The sequence below is a fragment of the Podarcis erhardii genome (assembly GCF_964252035.2).
Source record: "Podarcis erhardii genome assembly, chromosome: Z".
Taxonomy (NCBI): domain Eukaryota; kingdom Metazoa; phylum Chordata; class Lepidosauria; order Squamata; family Lacertidae; genus Podarcis; species Podarcis erhardii.
In genome coordinates this window covers 742,633-765,094 of record NC_138504.1, presented here as the reverse complement: position 1 = coordinate 765,094, position 22,462 = coordinate 742,633, and the positions used below count along the sequence as shown (strand labels likewise).

Sequence of the window (22,462 nt, the reverse complement as noted above, 5' to 3'; positions counted from 1 at the left end):
CCGGTAGATCACGATCTACCAGTTGGACATGCCTGTTATAAGTGAATTGCTGAATGTATTCAAGCAGTAATATTCCTATTGTTGTTGTAACACATTTATGAATCAGCAGGCGAGCCTATGATGGCTCTGAGGCAGCTCCACATTAATTGACATCAGTCTCACTACAAACCCAATTCCAATCCACAGAACAATATGTAGGGGAACCCTTCGGATGTTGCTGAACGGCTGGAAGGCTGAAGGTTCACCACCCCTGGACTAGAGAGTGCATCAAAGCTTCTAATCACCTAAAATTTAAAGTGCTTAGATAGGCCCTTTTACAGTGGGTCCTCCAGATAGGGCGCTTCTACACTTCCGGGTTTGCTGCATTCGCAACTGGAAAGTTGCATTACCTTCATAGAATCATAGAGTTGGAAGAGACCACAAGGGCCATCGAGTCCAACCCCCTGCCAAGCAGGAAACACCATCAGAGCACTCCTGACATATGGTTGTCAAGCCTCTGCTTAAAGACCTCCAAAGAAGGAGACTCCACCACACTCCTTGGCAGCAAATTCCACTGTCAAACAGCTCTTACTGTCAGGAAGTTCTTCCTAATGTTTAGGTGGAATCTTCTTTCTTGTAGTTTGGATCCATTGCTCCGTGTCCGCTTCTCTGGAGCAGCAGAAAACAACCTTTCTCCCTCCTCTATGTGACATCCTTTTATATATTTGAACATGGCTATCATATCACCCCTTAACCTCCTCTTCTCCAGGCTAAACATGCCCAGCTCCCTTAGCCGTTCCTCATAAGGCATCGTTTCCAGGCCTTTGACCATTTTGGTTGCCCTCCTCTGGACACGTTCCAGTTTGTCAGTGTCCTTCTTGAACTGTGGTGCCCAGAACTGGACACAGTACTCCAGGTGAGGTCTGACCAGAGCAGAATACAGTGGCACTATTACTTCCCTTGATCTAGATGCTATACTCCTATTGATGCAGCCCAGAATTGCATTGGCTTTTTTAGCTGCCGCGTCACACTGTTGGCTCATGTCAAGTTTGCGGTCAACCAAGACTCCTAGATCCTTTTCACATGTACTGCTCTCAAGCCAGGTGTCACCCATCTTGTATTAGTGCCTCTCATTTTTTTTGCCCAAGTGCAATACTTTACATTTCTCCCTGTTAAAATTCATCTTATTTGTTTTGGCCCAGTTCTCTAATCTGTCCAGGTCGTTTTGAAGTGTGATCCTGTCCTCTGGGTCCCAGTTTGGTGTCATCTGCAAATTTGATCAGGATGCCCTTGAGTCCATCATCCAAGTCGTTGATAAAGATGTTGAATAAGACCGGGCCCAAGACAGAACCCTGTGGCACCCCACTAGTCACTCTTCTCCAAGATGAAGAGGAACTATTGATGAGCACCCTTTGGGTTCGGTCAGTCAGCCAGTTACAAATCCACTGAGTGGTAGCATAGTCAAGTCTGCATTTTACCAGCTTCTTTACAAGAATATCATGGAGCACCTTGTCAAATGCCTTGGTGAAATCAAGGTAGGCTACATCCACTGCGTTCCCTTCATCTACCAGGCTTGTAATTCTGTCAAAAAACGAGATCAGGTTAGTCTGACATGACTTATTTTTCAGAAATCCATGCTGACTATTGGTGATCACAGTATTCCTTTCTAGGTGCTCACAGACTGTTTGCTTAATGATCTGCTCCAGAATCTTCCCTGGTATTGATGTCAGACTGACTGGGCGGTAATTATTTGGGTCCTCTCTTTTCCCCTTTTTGAAAATAGGGACAACATTTGCCCTCCTCCAGTCTGCCGGGACTTCGCCTGTTCTCCAGGAATTCTCAAAGATGACTGCCAGTGGTTCTGAGATCACATCTGCCAGTTCTTTTAATACTCTTGGATGCAGTTCATCTGGCCCTGGAGACTTGAATACATCTAAACTAGCCAAGTATTCTTGTACTATCTCCTTAGTTATTCTGGGCTGTGTTTCCTCTGCTGAATCATTTGCTCCAAATTCTTCAGGTCGGGCATTGTTTTCTTTATTGGAGAAGACTGAGGCAAAGAAGGCATTGAGGAGTTCAGCCCTTTCTGTGTCCCGTTTGCATTTCACCATCTTGTCCTCTGAGTGACCCCACTGTTTCTTTGTTCTTCCTTTTGCTACGAACATACCCATAAAAGCCTTTTTTGTTGCTTTTAACCTCTCTAGCAAGCCTGAGTTCATTCTGTGCTTTAGCTTTTCTGACTTGGTGTCTACACGTGCTGGCTATTTGTTTGACTTCCTCTTTGGTGGTTTCCCCCCCTTTCCATTTTTTGTACACATCCTTTTTTAATCTTAACTCAGTTAAAAGTTCTTTAGATAGCCACCCTGGCTTCTTTAGGCACCTTCCATGTTTCCGTCTCCTTGGTATTGCCTGAAGTTGTGCTTTTACTATCTCCCTCTTAACAAACTCCCAGCCATCATGAACTCCCTTTCCTTTTAGTATTACTGTCCATGGGATCTCACCCAGCACTTCCCTAAGTTTTATGAAGTCGGCTTTCTTAAAGTCAAGAAATTGAGTCCTAGTATGCTTGGCTGCTCCTTTCCGCTGTATAGTAAACTTCAGAAGAGCATGATCACTCGTGCCTAATGATCCTTCCACTTCTACCCCACTAACCAGGTCATCAACATTGGTTAGGACCAGATCTAAAATGGCTGTTCCTCTTGTTGCTTCTCCCACTTTCTGGACAACGAAGTTGTCTGCAAGGCCAGTGAGGAATCTGGTTACAGATAGGTAGCCGTGTTGGTCTGCCATAGTCAAAACAAAACAAATTCCTTCCAGTAGCACCTTAAAGACCAACTAAGTCAGTTCTTGGTATGAGCTTTCGTGTGCATGCACACTTCTTCAGATACACTGAAACAGAAGTTTCCAGACCCTTCTATATAGTGAGAAGGTGGGGAGGGGTATTACTCAGAAGGGTGGTGGGAATGGGTGATTGGCAGATAGCTGTGATGAGCCTGTTGACGACTCTTAACGACTGCAATAGGTCTTACAGGAAAAAGCAAGGGGTGAAAAGGTGAAAAATGGCTTTGTCATGTATAATGAGATAAGAATCCAAGGTCTTTGTTCAGACCAGGTTTCTCCATGGTTTTAAGTTTGGTGATAAGTTGTAATTCAGCAGCTTCTCTTTCCAGTCTATTTCTGAAATTCCTTTGTAGTAAAACAGCTACTTTGAGATCTTGTATAGAATGTCCTGGGAGATTGAAGTGTTCTCCTACTGGTTTCTCTGTCTTGTGATTCCTGATGTCCGGGGAATAAATAATAAATAAATTAATAATTATTAATAATAACAGACCACTCCACTGCCAGCCCTTGGGAGGTCAAACCAAACAGCCACAGGTTCTTGCTAAGAACTGGTGGGTTTGGGAGGAAGAGGAGAAGACACACTATATTCGAGAACAACTCCAGGTGTTGGAGGCTGTAGAAGCAGCCCCAATTTCATTGCATTTGGATTTTTTTTTAGATCTTATGGGGCTCTGGATATCTTTCCAGGTTCAAATGTGGGGTGAAATAAAACAGCACCTCCAATTCACAGACTGAAGAAACATACATGGCTAGAACCAGCTCTGCAGAGCTACACTTCTAGGAAGGCCATTGTGGGTTTGAAGCCCAACCACAGCCGCAGCGAGATTATTACTTGCAAAGAATTAGAACGGAAATATCCCCACAAAGGAAGATTGGAGATGTAAATTAAATGAATTTATAGAATTAGTAAATTTAACAGCAACCATAAGGTATCAGACATGCCATAAATTAAGGACAGAATGGCAAAGTTTTGAATTTACATGAAAAAACACTGCTCTAAGGGTAATATGTTGATATGTATAGATTAAGTTTGCAAACTGAAACTAGAAAAAAGTTATATATTGGGAGTATTGGGGGTGAGATACCAAAGATGCAATGTTAATTAAGAACTTAAAGAAGGAATCGCCAACTTGCAGCCCTCCAGATGTTTTGGCCTACAACTCCCATGATCCCTAGCTAAGAGGACCCCAGTGGTCAGGGATGATGGGAATTGTAGTCCAAAACACCTGGAGGGCCAAAGGTTGGGGATGCCTGACTTAAAGGTTAAGAGATGACGGGTATTGGAGGAGAAAAGTCACATGGGTGTATTATTTGTTTTCTATGTGTGGTTATTGTTTTGTATTTTTCATTTCTAACAGATTAGTGTACATGGGGGGGGGAGAGGAAAAAGGAAACCCAACCATGTTCTTAGAACCCAAATGCAAGAAAACTCATCACCAGCCCTTGCTCAAAGGCGGTCTCACACTGTCAACACCCAGCAGACTTATCTTTTAAAACAAAATCTCCATTCCTCCACAGGGTAAGTGGAGCTTTTTTGGCTACTCAAACAGATCACTCAAATAATCCACTTAAAATTGGTTCACGGGACTAAGAATAATAGAGATAGTGTTGCCCACTTGATTGACAATTGTTTAAGCAATTAGGAAAATGCTCTGGATCTGATCAATTTCCCGCTCAAGTCAGTTGCAAATGATAGGGTAAATAATTGTTCAAGGGCTGCAGAGTCCATTTTTTTAAAAAAAACCAACCTTTTAAATTAAAAGTATGAGAAGGCAATGTCTTTTATTTATTAAATATCTATACCCCCCTTTCATCCGAGGATCAAAACGCAGTCTACGGTGTAAAGACACAAAAATGAATAGTATAGTAGCAAACCAAAACAATAACTCCCCACACTCACAGTTTAGGACCAGAGATCGGGGTGCCCAAACTTTTTCCAAAGAGGGCCAGATTTGATGAAGTGAAAATGTGTGAGGGCCGACCAAAGTTGTTGAGATTCTTTTGGGATTGAAGCTGTTGAGCTTTTATTAGGATTTTACCCCAAAATTGAGCTTTTTTTAGGATTGAAGTTGTTGAGGGGTTTTTTTTTGGACTTTACCCCAGGAAATAAACCGGATTAAACCGACCAGCGTGCCAGATTGGGCCCCCGAAACGGACCTTGGACATGCCTGCTTTAGAACAACCAAATGAAATTTCTTCATCACATAGATCTTGGCGCAAATTGAGCTTTGACTTCCTCCCGTCCCCCTCCCTGACTTCCAGATGAGGCCCCTGGAACGCACTTTGGACATACCTGGTTTATGGGGAGGCACTGCTTCTGCAAAGCAAACATTCCTTCTCCCCCTTCCCCTTATCAAACCAAGATATAGTGGTACAGTGGTACCTCAGGTTACATATGCTTCAGGTTACAGACTCTGCTAACCCAGAAATAGTGCTTCAGGTTAAGAACTTTGCTTCAAGATGAGAACAGAAATTGTGCTCCGGCGGCGCAGCAGCAGCGGGAGGCCCCATTAGCTAAAGTGGTGTTTCAGGTTAAGAACAGTTTCAGGTTAAGAATGGACCTCCGCAACGAATTAAGTACTTAACCCGAGGTGCCACTGTACCTCCGGTTGCCAATGGGATCGACTCCGATCAGATCCCAAGGTTTCCGCAACCGGAGGTGCCTGTTCTGCACAGGTACATGGCAAGGTAGATGGTTTTGTTAGCCAATGGCCTAGGAGAAAAAGAATGCTTTTGCTTGGGCTCCTTAAATGAAAATAAGGCTAGGCTTGAATAAAATGTGATCCATTTTGATAATTCTTGTATTGTTATTATAAATATGAGCTTCTCAAAACGTTGCAGAAAGGGACACGGGTGGCGCTGTGGTCTAAACAACTGAGCCTAGGCCTTTCCGATCGGAAGGTCGGCGCTTCGAATCTCCGTGACAGGGTGAGCTCCCATTGCTCAGTTCCTGCTCCTGCCAACCTAGCAGTTCAAAAGCACGTCAAAGTGCAAGTAGATAAATAGGTACCGCTCCGGCAGGAAGGTAAACGGCGTTACCGTGTGCTGCTCTGGTTTCGCCAGAATCAGCTTAGTCATGCTGGCCACATGACCCGGAAAAACTGTCTGCGGACAACACTGGCTCCCTTGGCCAGTAAAGTGAGATGAGAGCCACAACCCGTCGTCCACGACTGGACTTAACGGTCCCGGGTCCCTTTACCTTTTTTTTTTTTAAAAAAAAGTTGCAACTTCTCTGAACTTTTATCTAAAAAGCGTGGCACGTAGCGGCACTAAAGGGCTGTATGGGATTAGCAATTCTGCAAATTCTGTGATGGCGCATGGGCAGATGTCGAAAACCAATGTTTCAACTGGGAACAGTCCTCAGGAAGAGAAAGTTCTTCTGCAGCTCCTCTAAGCTGGATTGCAAATGCTGAGGTCCCAAGCTAGGGTCTTCAACATGCGACGACCTGGCTGCTAATGGGTGGGCGGTGGGAGAGAGAGAGAGAGACTAATACAGGGCATTCTCCCTACTTTCACCTGCAAAGTTTATCCCGGACTGGCTTGGGAACCCTGCAATGGGTATATCGCAAATACCTGCCAGCACACAATAGGCGACTTCCGCTCCAAGATGTACTGAGTTAGAGGTGATGGTTCGAGCTCGTACTTGTCAAAGGGAAGCTTGTCGATCACCATGGGCTCGCAATCCATGCAGGAGAACCTCACCACTGGGTGGGCTGTGCGGGGAGGCTAGGAAGTGGGGGGGAAGGAAGAAAGGGAATAAGAACCATTTGGAGGAAAAGGGAAATAACAACAACAACAATAATAATAATTCATTATTTATACCCTACCCATCTGGCTGTGTTTCCCCAGCCACTCTGGGCGGTCTCCAACAGAACATTAAAATACAATAGTCTGTCAAACATTAAAAGCTTCCCTAAATAGGGCTTCCTTCAGATGTCTTCTAAAAGTCTGGTAGTTGTTTTTCTCTTTGACATCTGGTGGGAGGGTGTTCCACAGGGAGGGTGCCACTACCGAGCTTACAGGGCGTCATCCCAAGAGCCAATTGGCCAGCTAGGCAAGAACATTAATTTATTCCTTTTTTCATAATCCTCCACAAAACATCGCAAAGAATGGCTAGCTCAATAGTGTTCAAAATGTAGAATACATTAGTCACAATGTTCCAGAAGGTTGGTCTGTAACAGGGGTCGGCGAACTTTTTCAGCAGGGGGTCGGTCCACTGTCCCTCAGACCTTGTGGGGGGTCGGACTAGATTTTTTGGGGGAAGGGGGGAATGAACGAATTCCTATGCCCCACAAATAACCCAGAGATGCATTTTTTTAAAAAGGGCACATTCTACTTGTGTCAAAACACACTGATTCCCAGACCACCCAGGGGTCGGATTAAGAATGCGATTGGGCCGGATCCGGCCCAATCGCCTTCTAAATCTGGCCCGCAGATGGTCCAGGAATCAGTGTATTTTTACATGAGTAGAATGCGTGCTTTTATTTAAAATGCATCTCTGGGTTATTTATAGGGCATAGGAATTCGTTCATATATTTTTTTCAAAGTATAGTCTGGCCCCCCACAAGGTCTGAGGGACAGTGGACCAGCCCCCTGCTGAAAAAGTTCGCTGACCTCTGGCCTACATGATCCCCACAGTGGGAGAATTAAGAGGTTGCAAGGGGGGATATTAGGGTAGGGGTCAGCAAACATTTTTAGGAGAACGGTTCATTGCCCCTCAGACCTTGTGGCGGGCAAGACTGCGCACATGCAGCAGAAGGGGGCTTCTCTCTCTCCCCCAGCCCCTCCCCTCCCCCTGCTTTCCTACCTCCTCCGCCGCTCTGCCTGCGGTTGGGAGCCGCCGCCGCCTCTGCTTTCCGGGCCAGCTTTCCAGGGTGCCAGGCACAGGGCCCACAGATGCACCCAGCTCCAGCCAAAGCCCCGCGACGAGGCCGTCACGATGCCCACAGCGCGGCCATGGGTGGAGAGGGCAGATGGTGAGCCTGGGCCACACCTTGGCGCGTGGGCGACAAGGCTTCGGATTGGCTGGCACCAATCAAAGCCCAGCTCCCTTCCTTTGCAGGATGGGGAGGGAGGAGGCAGTGGGGGGGGGGATGCAAAAAAATGGCGCAACCCGAACAATCACGCCGATCCAAGCGGCGATTCCAGGACTGTCCATGGGCAATTGGGCCTGATCCAACCCGTGGACCTTAGTTTGCTGACCCATGTATTAGGGCTACCCAGTGTTACTTGAGATTGGATGCGATCTGAAAACAGAGAATCAGAGCTGGAAGGGAAAGCAAGGATCATTTGCTTTCCCTGCAACCCCCTGCAACGCAGGAACCTTTTTTGCCCAAGGTGGGGCTCAAATCCACAATCCTGAGATTATGAGTCTCATGCTCTATCGACTAAGCTGTCCAGCTACTTTCCACCACATTACCAATGGTCACCAAAAGACATTTGCGTTGACCGTATCTGCAAAGAAGCTTGAAAGCCCTATGACATACCAGTGTTGGTGAATTTTGATCGGGCCAAAAGGATTCTGGAATTGGCCAATGCCCAACAGGAACGCCCGTTTTAGGATTAGGCCTCACATAGATGAGCTTATGGCAGCTGTGCCATGGCTGAGAACCAAAAGAATTGATGGGTCTGGTGACATCAACAAGTCCATCTAAAATCCAAAAGGAGAACAATAGTAAGTTAGTACAGCACATTAGGTCTTGAGCATTACTTTTCCAATCACTACTTAGATGTGTTTTCTCAAAGCCACGCGCGAACAGATTAGATGTAAAACTGATATTTTGAGTTGGAAAAACAAAGAAGTCTGTGTAGTGGTTGCACATCTAAGACTGTTTTGGGAAAAGTAGGTCTATTGACTGGTTTTGTGCCTAAGATAATTTGGGGGAGGGGAGATTAAAAAGTCTGCGTGGTGGTTTTGTGTTTAAAATAAAGATTAGTTTTGCATCCAAGAATGAAAACATGCAGCAGGAGAATCATTTCCGGAGCAAAAAATGAACCAGTTTAAGCATTCAAAGAACTGAAGATAATTGTTCAACAGAAATGTCAGAAGCAAAGTTATAATACAATATTGTGTACAGAATCTAGTCTGGTTTTGCAATATCGTCCTTTTTTTTTTACCAAAGACGTTTACACATTTGCAAACCTTAAGAGTTTACAATGGTCATAAAGCGTTTACCATACCTTCCCCAATGTAGGGTGGATCGGGTCCCGATTTCTCAAAGTTTATGACAACACCACTCTGAACTTTCTGAGCAAGAGATTCTAAACACTGGTTCAGCATCCTCTGAGTCCGAACACAATAGGAACGTCCTATAATGGAAAGCGAAGAGATAAGGAGATTCTGAAGGCAACATGACTTGTGAATATGGCAAAAGGCTACTATTGAAACAGACCAGGGGTCAGCAAACTTTTTCAGCATGGGGCCAGTCCACTGTCCCTCACACCTTGTGGGGGGCTGGACTATATTTTAAAAAATAAAATAAAAAATGAACGAATTCCTATGCCCCACAAATAGCTCAGAGATGCATTTTAAATAAAAGGACACATTCTACTAGTGTCAAAACACCGTGATTCCCAGACTGTCCGCGGGCCAGATTTAGAAGGCGGTTGGGCCTTAGTTTGCCTACCCATGAAGTACTTTCCATCATGCCAGCTTATGGGAAAAAATAAGACATCAGTATTGTTGTATGGGAGGTACAAGCGCCCCCTGCCATTGTCTTCCCTATGGCACCAATGCCTGGCCTGATTAAAGCGGAGGATATTTAACTTTGCACACAAGCTGTTGAATCTTGTTCATCCCCTTTGTAAAGAAGCGCCACTGAACAGAATACGATCGTACATGGGTTTTGGTCTTATCATACCTCAGATCAGGCATCCCCAACCTTTGGCCCGCCAGATGTTTTGGACTACAATTCCCACCATCCCTGACCACTGGGGTCCTGTTAGCTAGGGATCATGGGAGTTGGAGCCCAAAACATCTGGAGGGCCGCAGGTTGGGGATGCCTGCCTCAGAACAAAACTATGGCACAGATTCCATGTTTTCAAACAGCCAGTGCAAGGGCTGTTGTGCTAGCGTAAGGGTGAGAATAGCTGCACAATAGCAACGCCAATGGGTTTACTTTGAGACTGGATGGGCAACAAGACGGATTGGGGATACAGCAATCTGTTGCGCAACCAGCCATGAGAAACACAGTGACTTCCTGTAGCCTTCTCTCATGCAAGCCATTCTGCTAGCTCATGAGGTACACCGCCAAGGAAGCTGAACCTGGTACTAGGTTGAATGCCTACCTGTGACTTCCAGGTTTAGCAGGAAATAAAAGCTTTATATCAGGGGTCAGTTCATGGTCCCACAGACGCTGTGGTGGGCTGGAGTGTGCGCGCGCATGCACAAATGCTATTAACGACACTGCTTCCGGTGCGGAGGAGGCACAAGCAGTTTCCCATTGGCTGCAGGAGCTTCCTGCAGCCAACGGGAAGCCGACCAGCGCAGGAGAAGGTGGTCCTCGCTCTGCTCTCAAGACCAGTGTTATGTGGTCTCAGCAGCCGCTCCCAGTCACTAGTCTAGCTGTCGCATTCTGGATTAATTGTAGTTTCCGGGTCACCTTCACAGGTCACCATGTAGAACGCATTGCAGTAGTCCAAGTGGGAGATAACCGGAGTGTGCACCGCTCTGGCAAGAAAGCCCGCAGGCAGGGAGGGTCTCATCCCGCGTACCAGATGGAGCTGCCCTGGACACAGAATGGACCTGCGCCTCCATGGGTCCAAAATGACCCCCAGGCTGCGCACCTGGTCCTTCAGGGGCACAGTTACCCCATTCAGGACCTTTTTGCAAACATAGGCATATACACATAAATGTAAAATGTATTTTTCTGTCTAATGTATTCCTCAGACGAGTGACATGAAATAATCTTCTAAGTGTCTAATGATAGGGTTGGCAGACAAAAGAACCTGGCACTGGGAGATGCTGGCACAGGCAGACAATGATCTGAGTCTAGGTTCCCTATCTTCATCTGTTCCACTCTAGCTAGAAAAACTAGAAGTACAGTGGTACCTCAGGTTACATACGCTTCAGGTTACAGACTCCGCTAATCCAGAAATAGTACCTCGGGTTAAGAACTTTGCTTCAGGATGAGAACAGAAATCGTGCTCCAGCGGCGCAGCGGCAGCAGGAGGCCCCATTAGCTAAAGTGGTGCTTCAGGTTAAGAACAGTTTCAGGTTAAGAACGGACCTCCAGAACGAATTAAGTTCTTAACCTGAGGTACCAGTGTATCATAATCTGCAGGAGTGGTCAAGGTTTGTTGATTAGTAGGTCTCTTGGACTTTTTTTCAACCTGTCCAGTGGGGGTAAGCCATAAATAAACTCCACCTGTTGAATAGTCATTATGATCTCTACTTAATTTCTTCCTTTTCAAATTAGTGAGTTCATTAGAGAAGTTCTTCATGTTTTCTTCTGTCATTTGTATGAGTTTGTCATAATCAAGTTTGTTTAGCTTGGCTTCACGACATTCTTTCGCCTCCTCTATATCCTTATTAATCTGGTCTAAACTGGCTACGAATTGTTCTATTATTAACAACATTAAATCACTGGAACATTTGTTGAGAATTTGTTCACACCCATTTTTCCACAAATCTGTTATCCTCTTTGAATTGAGTAGGTGCCTTTGGGATGTGTAACCCTCTAGGAATCAAATTATTCTTAACATACTCAGCAAGTGAGGCTCCATGCCTCTCTAAACGTCCTTTTTGCTTAGATACAGACTCAAAGTTCATGTCACCATTAAGCACCTGGTCACCTTCACTCTGAAAGAAGGTAAACATGTTTAATAACTTGTCTTTTTCTACATCAGTGTACCCATTTTTTTAAATAGTATAAACAGCCACAACAAAACGCAAAACCAAAACAACCAGAAAACCTAAACTACTTAAAGTAGCTTTTCAGTTGATCACTAAGTCCAGTATGCCTGCCAACCCTATCATCTTCATTAGACACTTAGAAGAGTATTTCATATCACTCGTCTAAGGAATACATCAGGAAAATACAAGAGAAAATAGAGAAATTAGATCAGAACGTACTATGGCACTGACAAAACAGGATTTGTATTTTGTACATACTGGACCTGGTGATCAACTGAAAAGCTACCTTTTAATGTATTATGTCACGAAGTAAGTAGTTTCTAGTAAAGAACTTTGCAATTGTTACAATATGGCCTATTACGTGTGTGTTTTTTTCAACTGGATTTGTGTAATACAGGCCTTCTGGTGGTTTTGGTTTGACACAGGCATCTAGGCACATATAGACACGAATGAGAAGCTTAGCCAGATGTTACGTGTCAATGCACTAATGCTCTTCATGATTTCAAAGTAGATGGATTGAGGTTGGCAAACCAAGAAAAAGGCGCAAAAAGGCTACCTCCTGTGACTTCACACATCTGTGTAATGGCAGACTCATCTGTCGGGACACTTCCTAGCTGTTCGGGCTCCACTGAAGAGGCTCCAGGTAAGCGTAGCACGAGGGCAAACAGCCTCTGATCCCAGCGAAACGGTTCTTTGGTTAACTCGCTTCCAGGAAGGGGAGAATTCAGAGGAAGATGAAGCTAAAAAGGAAGGCAAGACACCTAGAGACTTCGCTAGAACAGTAAGCTCATTTGATTCCTTCTGAAAAGGAACCACAGAATCACAAATCACAGAGCTGGAAGGGACCGCAGGGAACATCTAATCCAGGGGTCAGCAACCTTTTCCAGCCACTGGCCAGTCCACCGTCCCTCAGACCATGTGGTGGGCTAGACTATATTTTGAAGGAAAAAAAGAATGAATTCCTATGCCCCACAAATAACCCAGAGATGCATTTTAAATAAAAGGACACATTCTACTCATGTCAAAACACACTGATTCCCGGACCGTCCGTGGGCCAGGCTGAGAAGGCGATTGGGCCACATCCAGCCCCCAGGCCTTAGGTTACCTACCCCTGATCTAGTCCATGGATAGGCAAACTAAGGCCCAGGAGCCGGATCCACCCCTATCGCCTTCTAAACAACAACAACACAACAAAATTTGGGGTCGCTGAGCGGATCTTTGCACCCTGGCGGCGCATGTGCTCAAGACGGCCCTGGTTCTGCTTCTGATTTGAGTGCCACACTTCCGCTTTGAGTGTTACACTGAGGTCTGTTTTGTGGTCTCCAAAAGAGGTTGAAAGATCTCAAAGCAAATCTTAAAAAAATGTAGTAGGAACATCGGCAACTGGGAAGCACTGGCCTGCGAGTGCTCCAATGGGAGAACAGCCTTGACCAAAGGTGTCGTGGGCTTTGAAGACACTCAAACTCGGGACACAAGGGAGAAACGGGCGAAGAGGAAGGAAGCCTCGCTGGGATCAACTCCCGCCCAGAAACCAATGTCCCCACTGTGGAAGGATGTGTGAATCCAGAATTGGCCTCCACAGTCATTTACAGACTCACTGTTAAAATCCATATTTATGGAAGAAAATCTTACTCGGCTACAAGGGATCGACGGAGGAGAAGCACTTGCCCTATTGCAGGTGGGAAAGCAAAGTGTCTTGACTCTGATTTTTAATTCTGGAAAAGTACGGCATTGCTACCAGGAAGAGAACTGGCTTTTTCATGCTTACTAGAAGAAAACGAAAAGACATGAAGTGCTTGGCGTGCTCTCGTCCATGGGGACATGAAGAGTCGGGCACAACTAATCAACTCAACAAGGACAACATCTTCAGGCAAGGCTGGGCACGCCCCCTGTTTGAAACCCTGAACAGCCACGGCTAGTCAGTGCAGGGAATCCTGAGCTAGAAGGACCAGCAGCCTGACTCTGTATGAGCATTTACTGTTCCCAACCCTAATCCTGCAGAAAGCCATCTAATTACGATTATAATTTGTTTCTGACTTGTTTTGAGGAGGTAATTGAATTATTGTTTGATTTTATACCAAAGTTATATATTTGATGTCATAGTAATAATAATAAATTATTATTTATACCCTGCCCATCTGGCTGAGTTTCCCCAGCCACTCCAGGTGGCTCCCAATCGAGTACTAAAAACAATACAGCATTAAATATTAAAAACTTCCCTAAACAGGGCTGCCTTCAGATGTCTTTTAAAAATAAATAATAATAATAGCCACCCTGAGCCCTGTTTTGGCCAGGGAGGGCGGGATATAAATAAAATTTTATTATTATTATTACTATTATTATTATTATATTATTATTATTATTATTTAAAACAGTTTCCCATGTTTGCATCTTCTTCCAGCCTGATCTCCCTCTGAGCAAGACAGGAAGAACGGGATAGAAACATAACTAATAATTCCACATGCAATGGTTATCAAGCAGCTCTAACACTGCAGGGAATATCAGACAGGAGTGCTTTTTAAACTCCTGGCAGGAGAACACATTCAGTGCAGCCATATTCCAGTTGAAAGCTTACCTCCTCCTGCACACCTGCCATATTTGTCAACTTGTTTCCATCCGTGATAGTAATTAAAATCGAGGGCTCTAAAAAGAATGGGTTCCTTCCCTACAGAGAGGAGGGGAAATATATCTGTGTTAACGTTTGAAACACAATGGATCCATTAAAGACAGGGAGGTTCAACAAGGTTGGTCGCGATCTACTGGTAGATCCTAGCGAGGTTTTGATAGATCGTGGTCAATCTCTGGCTCCCTTTCCTTAGCGTCGCTAAAACTGACTCCTGTCATGCCCTTTTTGTGAGTGATTTAACCCTTTTTTCTGCCTTTAACCTCCCCAAAAACATTTTTTTAAACGGGGATTTCCTCCCTAAAAAAGCCCCCCAAAACAGACCTTCCTTAAAAAAAAGCTCAACAGCTTTGACCTGAACCCTGCCAAAAATGGGCTTTCCTCCTTCCCAAAAACAGGGCTTTCCTTCCAAAAAAAAAAAAAAAAAAAAAAGCTAAACACTTTCACCCTGAACCCCTAAAAAATGGGCCTTCCTGTTCCTAAAAAAACCCTCAATAATCTTGACACCTGAACCCCCCAAAAGGGTAGCCGTATTGGTCTGCCGTAGTCAAAATGAAATAAAAAAAATCCTTCCAGTAGCACCTTAATGAGACCAGCTAAGTTTGTGATTGGTATGAGCTTTTGTGTGCATGCACACTTCTTCAGATACACTGAAACAGAAAAGTGGTTAGATCACCACAAGTTTTTAACTCTGCGTAGATCCCTTGGGAGTTGGCCACCCCTGCATTAGAGGATCACAGCCATCAACATGCAAATGAGATCTATATATCTACATAGATCTGCTCTGGCCCCTGGCAGAAAGTATTTCGGCTCACCATACAAGGTACTAAATAGGCAATTTTCTCAGGCTCTGGTAGTTGCAGGAGCAAGTAGCAGTGGATGCCCTGCACCCCCACAAAACGGGGCTTTCCTCCTCCCAAAAAAGCTCAGCAATGACCTGAACCCCAAAATAGGGGGTATATCACCGCGAGTTTTTAACTCCATGAGTAGATCGGAGTCTCTTGGGAGTTGGCCACCCCTACATTAGAGGATCACAGCCATCACCATACAAATGATATACTGTATAGATATAAAGAAAAGCACCAGGGTCTGCTCTGACCCCTGGCAGAAAATATCTCGGTGCACAATACAAGGTACTAAATAGGCAATTTTCTCAGGCTCTGGTAGTTGCAGGAGCAAGTAGCAGTGAGTTCCCCAAGTGGCCCGTTTGCTTTATTTTAAACGCGCCAGCAAATATTCACATCCTAAAGATTAGATGCTAAGGTTTTTCAGGCAAGGCAGTGAGGAAATTAAATTAAATTAAATCCATTACCTGTCCATAGTTGTCTATTCCAGACACCAATCTGTTGAGGTTGAGCAAATCAAATGAGGATCGAAGGGCCTGTCCAAGGGTGGTCAGTCCTGACGCTTGCAGATTTTTCAGTTCATTCATAAAAGTGGCATGGTTCTCCTTCCATCCAGCCTGCAAAATAACAATATTCCACACTTTGTGACAGCCCTACTTTAAAAAAAATGTCTCCAAGACATATATAATTACTCTACATTTTCCCCATTCTTTGACATTTTTTTGCTTGGATTGACCCCCAATTGTCTCTGTTAAGTCTGGCCAGTTCAATATAATCAAATAACTTATTCTTTTTTTGCGGGGGGGGGGGTTAATTTCTTTTTTTCCAATTTTTGGAAATGAGTGTTCTCACAGTCCCTGCAGCATAAAGGAAGATGTTCTTGTTTCCTTTGGCTATATCTGTGTCCATTATCCCTAAGAGAAAGGCTTCTGTTTTCTTTGCAAAAAAATTTGTAAACGTTTTCTTCAGTTCTTCATACACCGTGTCCCAGAAACTTTTGATTTTTTGGCAAAACCACCACACATATATGAGTGTCCCCTCCACTTTGTTACACCTCCAACAGAGATCTAATTTTACATACATTTTACATATTTTGGCAAAAAGCAGTGTCCCCAAATCAATACAGTGGTACCTCGGGTTAAGAACTTAATTCGTTCTGGAGGTCCATTCTATAGCAGTCTATAACCTGAATCATCTGTAACCCGAGGTACCACTGTACTTGGACTTGTTTCAATTAACCTCCGCAGGATGATTTGTGCTACATAGGTTATAAATGGCTAAAAAGGGGGTTATAACAAAGTATGAAAGAGAATTTACTAGAAGTGAAAAAGAAAACCGTGCAAAGCATGAAGGAAGTCAAACAGTAGGAAAGAAGAATGGAAATATGGCGTGGGTGTGGGTGGGTGTATATCAGTATTCTTTTGTTCGTTCTTTTTTCCCCTTTCGTTTTATTCTCTTTTTTTGAGGGTTTTTTTGTTTGTTTTTGTTGCTTTTTTCTTGTTATGTGTTTATGTTAATAATACAGTGGTACCTCGGGTTACATACGCTTCAGGTTACACACTCTGCTAACCCAGAAATAGTGCTTCAGATTAAGAACTTTGCTTCAGGATGAGAACAGAAACCGTGCTCTGGCAGCACGGCAGCAGCGGGAGGCCCCATTAGCTAACATGGTGCTTCAGGTTAAGAACAGTTTCAGGTTAAGAACAGACCTCCAGAACGAATTAAGTACTTAACCCAAGGTAAAAGGTAAAGGAAAAGGTACCCCTGACCATTAGGTCCAGTCATGACCGACTCTGGGGTTGCGGCACTCATCTCGCTCTATGGGCCAAGGGAGCCGGCGTTTGTCCGCAAACAGCTTCCGGGTCATGTGGCCAGCATGACTAAGCCACTTCTGGCGAATCAGACCAGCGCATGAAAACACTGTTTACCTTCCTGCCGGAGCGGTACCTATTTATCTACTTGCACTTTGACGTGCTTTCGAACTGCTAGGTTGGCAGGAGCTGGGACCGAGCAACGGGAGCTCACCCCGTCGCGAGGATTCGAACTGCCGATCTTCTGATCGGCAAGTACTAGGCTCTGTGGTTTAACCAACAGCGCCACCCGCATCCCTTTAACCCGAGGTACCACTGTGTTAATAATAATAATAATAATTTATTTGTACCCTGCCCATCTCACTGGGTTTCTATCTATGCGGCTTCCAACAAAGATTAAAAATACATTAAAATGTCACACATTCAAAACTTCCCTAAACAGGACTGCCTTCAGATGTTGTAAATAAACTCAATAAAAATAAAAAATATTTTAAAATATATAGAATTACTCTTTTGCTCAATACATTTGAGGTGAGCATGAAAGACGGCCTGGAGCTCCTAAGACAGGTAAGTTTTGAGCAAAACCACCAGCCAGAAGCATTTCCAACTTAAGGATCCACCCCCCGCCCAACAAAACACAAATTTTCACTTAGAAACTCAGATATATAAGCTAGGCTCTAAATACCTCCTTAAAACTACTCTCGTCAGCTCATATAAATAGGTGAACCTGGTGAGTAACTACAGTTCCCAACCCCTATAGTGATAATTTGCTGGTTGCCTTCTGATCTTATTCGATTTTAATCCAATTTTAAGCTGTATTTCAGTCGATTGCTGAATTTTATGTTTTAATGCAGGCATAGGCAACCTTGGCTCTCCAGATGTTTTGAGAGTACAATTCCCATCATCCCTGACTACTGGTCCTGCTAGCTAGGGATCATGGTAGTTGTAGGCCCAAAACATCTGGAGGGCCGAGGTTGCCTATGCCTGTTATAATGTATTTGTATTTTGATGTTAGACACCCTGAGCCCGGTTATGGCTGGGGAGGGTGGGATAGAAATAAAAATTATTATTATTATTATTATTATTATTATTAAGGTTACAGTTGCCAAATCAGAATGCCTAGGTGCCATTTGGGGGCTAGGTGGCTCAAAAGTTGCATTTTTCAATAGGACCTTTGGGCTCCGCTCCTGAAATTTATTCCAGTTGTTCAGATGAAATATAACAGAGAGAATTATACAGGGTGGGGTGTTAGTGTGTGAAAACAGCCAGGATCCAAGGAGAATTTTCACGCAATTTAGGCTCATGCAATTAGAAAAAAACCTCCTGTTTCGCTTATTGTATTTTAATATTGGACTATTGTTCTTTAATATTCTTTAATATTTTGAGTGGCTGGGGAAACTCAGCCAGATCGGCAGGGTATAAATAATAAATTGTTGTTGTTGTTCAACCTACTGGGCTTATTTTGGGATTAAGATAAAGCTAATTGTGGTCTCTTTCCAAATAAGGTATAAAAATGGCGAGAAGCGCCAGAGAAAAGGGTCACCAACCATTCAATGTGAATTTTTCTCATTTTATTCCCGGTGGGTTTGATAAGCCATAGGGCGCAAACCACAACTAACACGTGTACCATCCTTTTTTTGTAGAATGGGCTAGTGGTTATAAAATAAATTGCTATTAAATGAAAATTTTTACAAAAATAATAATAATTGCTTTTTTGTACAGGTTTAAGGTCTCTTTGAGCCTGAAATAACTCACGCATTCGTGAGAATAGTTAAAATTGTACCCTCTTATGTTACAATGTTATCTGAAGTTATTTCACCTACAGTAAACCTCTGATTTCTTCTCGCTCGTTATCATATATAGCAGCAGGGTTTCTCAGTTCTCCAAGTGATTGACTTAAGCTGCACAACCAGGGTGGATAAAAATCAATGATTTTTAATGGATTTTTTTTATCTAAATTGGATTTTTAAAATAAAATGCTTTTGGAGGAAAAAATCTTCCTAAAGATAGTTTTCTATTTAAGTGACATTCTAATCTAAAGGCTATTCTTCAGGAAATAAGGATTTGTTTAAAGTTTTTCATGTGTCCTAAAACTCAGTCTAAGGGGTTTTTTAAAAAATAAAAAAGTTTAACCACATCAGTAAACAAACATGGATACATATGCTATAATGTTATTTCTGTAGTTAAATAAATTGTCATGAAAGAAATGATTATTTTTCTTCTTCCAATCGAATACAGGGGTACCTCGGGTTACAGACGCTTCAGGTTACGTGTTTTCGGGTTGCGCACTGCGCCAAAACACCAAATTGCACTTTGCGCATAAGCGCCGAATCATGACCTGCGTGTGCACAGATGCGGCACTGGGGGTTGCAAATGTGCTTCCCACACGGATCATGTTCGCAACCCAAGGTTCCACTGTACAGCAGAAAAGTTGTCCAAATAGAAACGATAATTCCATAATGAACGGTCTATGTCTTTCTGATAGTAGAACCAAATCGGTCATTTTTTATGTTACTGTAAAAACTACTCTGAAAATTTATGACTCCAAAAATGAAACCTTCTTCTGGTTCTTGATATGAAGAGGATGCCAGCAAGGTTGAACCTTTCTGTAAAAAAATGATTTCAATCCAGCCTTACTGACTAGTGATTTACCCGAGGTACTATTTCTGCGTGAGCGGAGTCTGTAACCTGAAGCGTCTGTAACCCAAGGTACCACTGCAGTTTTTGCCGTTATATAAAAAAATGAGTGATGTGGTTACGCCAGCCACGTCCAACAGTGGGTCAGGGATTATGGGAACTGTATTTCCCAAACAGCTGGAGGGCCAAGTTGGGTCATGCCTGCTCTAGTTCAGCTGGTATCCCAAGAAATGGGGCATTGCATCAGGATGAACATCTGCTGAACTTCTTTTGACAAAGGAGCACCTAGGTCAGGCATGGCCCAACTTGCTCCTCCAGCTGTTTTGGAATTACAATGTCCATCATCCCTAGCTAACAGGACCAGTGGTCAGGGATGATGGGAATTGTAGTCTAGGACAGTAGAAGGAGGACACCGCTGCAGATTTCAGCATGGCCCAACTTGGCCCCTCCAGCTGTTTTGGGACTACAACTACAACTACAACTCCCATCATCCCTAGCTCACAGGACCAGTGGTCAGGGATAATGGGAATTGTAGTCCCAAAACAGCTGGAGGGCCAAGTTTGGCCATGCCTGCCTGGAGGCATGTGGGTGCAAGGTGGGGATGCTTTACAGATAATAATAAGAATAATAAAAATAAATTAATATTCTGCCCTCCCCAGCCATAACCAGGCTCAGGGTGGCTGACATCAAAATACAAATACATCTTAAAATGGGATTAAAATCCAATAAGATCAGAAGGCAACTGGCAAATTATGATTATAGGGTTTGGGAACCTTAGGTACTTACCAGGCCCATATATATATATATATATATATATATATATATATATAGGAGCTGGTGAGAGGAGTTAGAGAGGCCTCTTATACATAGGATCTTGTAGGAGGAGAGGGGTCAGACTGGGCCCCAACCAAAGGCCTGCTGGAATGATATAAATGCATAGCATGCATGCAACACACGTATTTACACACACACAAACACACAGTGGCGACAGACAAGCATTCACACGTGGGGGGAGGGTGCACCTTCATCTTTGGATGTGCCTGCAAACAGTGATTTGTTTTATCTTAAGTTCAAACAGCCCCCCCCACACAAAAAAGAGGTCGCTTCCTGGACCCCCCAACTCCTCGCCACCACCATCTTTTGGCCTCTTGGGCAGGCATGGCCAAACTCAACCCTCCAGCTGCTTGGGGACTGCAACTCCCATCATCCCTGACCACTGGTCCTGCGAGCTAGGGATGATGGGAGTTATAGTCCCAAAACAGCTGGAGGGCCCAGTTTGCCTATGTCTGATTTAACCTTTGACCATTGCTAATTGGAATCCTCCTACCTGCATTCCAGAAGCTGAGCTATATCAACAACAATTTATTTACACCCCACCCATCTGGCTGGGTTTCCTGCTCTTGGGAGAGGGGGGGCTTGTGGGAGGGAAGCCCACTCACCTGTCCCCAAACTCCCCCACTCCTTACAGGCAAAGGCAAACTCGGCCCTCCAGGTGCTTTGGGACTACAATTCCCACCATCCCTGACCACTGGTCCTTTAAGCTAGGGACCATAGGAGTTTGAGGAAGCACGGCATAGTCCATCGCGGGCCTTGGCAAACTCGGCCCTCCAGCTCCTTTGAGACTACAACTCCCACCCTCCCTGACCACCGGTCCCGCGAGGTAAGGATGCTGGGAGTTGTAGTCCCCAAACGGTTCGCCCGCCAGGCGCTCCGCCTCCCCGCTGCCTTCCTCGGGGCGGGAGGTGCCGCGTGGTGTCGGCGGGGCCTTCTTCTTCTCCTCCGCCTTCCTCTTCTTCCTCCTCCCTCGCTCCCTCCTCCTCCTCCTCCATCTAATCAGCGCCCTCAGCCTCCATACAAAAGCAAAATGTCCGCCATCTTCGCCCGCGGCGCCCCCGGCGGGGGGAGGCGGGCGGCTTACCTTGATGCAATAGGGCGCCTCGTCGAAGGTGACCAGCATGTACCTGTCGCCGCGGCTGGCCGGGTCTCGGGCGCGCAGCTGAAGGGGAGAAAACGGGAGAAAGGAGCGCGTTAAAGGCGCGTCTGAGGGGGAGCGGGGCGGGGGGGACTCTCGACACGCGTCTTCCGAACGTGCGAGCGGGCGCTCGCGCTCGGGAGCGCGGTCTCTGAGGGTATGTGCGCGCGCGCGCGCGGACTCGGACGGCCACGTCAGGCGGCGGGGCGGAGGGAGGGCGCGCGCGCACCTTCATGAAGAGCTCGACGGCGCCCTTGGCCACGTCCAGGTAGCTGGTGCCCAGGTAGGCCCGCTGGTTCATGGAGGCGGACGTGTCGATGAGGAAGAGCAGGATCGGCATGATCCTCCGAGGGAGGCCCGGCCGGGGGGCAAGACGACGAAGGGAGGCCGCAGCCCACTCGCCCGCGCCGGGGCGCTGCTGCTGCTGCTGCTGCTGCCGCCGCTGAGCGTACGACCGCCTCCCTCAAGCCGCGCGGACGGACTGACAGGCTCTCGGCTCCTCCCGGCCGAGCCGCCGCTCGGGGGCGGCTCGTGACCCGAACGCCGGAGCGCCATTGGCCGCCGACGAGGCCGTCGTCTGCATATGCATGAGGGGCGGGGACTGCGGCCGCCTCGGCCCTCGCTCCCCTCTCTCCACCCTCGCCACTTCTCTCGGGATGCGATTGGCTTATGCGTTGCGGGCAGGCATCAGGGGGCGGAGCTGGGAGGGATGATTGATGGGCGAAGGCGGAGGCGGCGGCAGCATTAGGGCCAACATGGTCCAACTCGACCCTCCCGCTCTTTTGGGACTACAACGCCCATCATCCCTAGCTAACAGGACCAGTGGTCAGGGATGATGGGAGCTGTAGTCCCAAAACAGCTGGCAGGCCGAGTTTGGCCCACAACTCGGGTAGGGCGTTG

General features: G+C 45.5%; 1 protein-coding gene across 3 annotated transcripts in view; it reads right to left on the bottom strand.

Moving 5' to 3' along the window:
* Positions 1-22,039, bottom strand: part of LOC309333355 (integrator complex subunit 6-like) — a 39,136-nt gene extending 17,097 nt beyond the window's left edge. For 2 of the 3 annotated variants that reach the window (XR_014152471.1, XM_081846732.1), the window contains exons 1-8: positions 21,792-22,038; positions 21,509-21,586; positions 15,610-15,759; positions 14,250-14,339; positions 12,231-12,414; positions 9,001-9,129; positions 8,307-8,470; positions 6,394-6,546 (exon numbers count right to left, since the gene is read on the bottom strand). Coding sequence is in view for 1 of the 3 variants with exons in the window: in XM_081846732.1 (XP_081702858.1) it covers positions 6,394-6,546; positions 8,307-8,470; positions 9,001-9,129; positions 12,231-12,414; positions 14,250-14,339; positions 15,610-15,759; positions 21,509-21,586; positions 21,792-21,902 (1,059 nt within the window). In the remaining 2 variants the exon portion in view is untranslated. Of the gene's footprint in view, positions 1-6,393; positions 6,547-8,306; positions 8,471-9,000; positions 9,130-12,230; positions 12,415-14,249; positions 14,340-15,609; positions 15,760-21,508; positions 21,587-21,791 lie in introns of all 3 variants that reach the window. The other variant, XR_014152470.1, reaches the window with a different exon arrangement.
* Between the last annotated feature and the right edge of the window lie 423 nt (positions 22,040-22,462).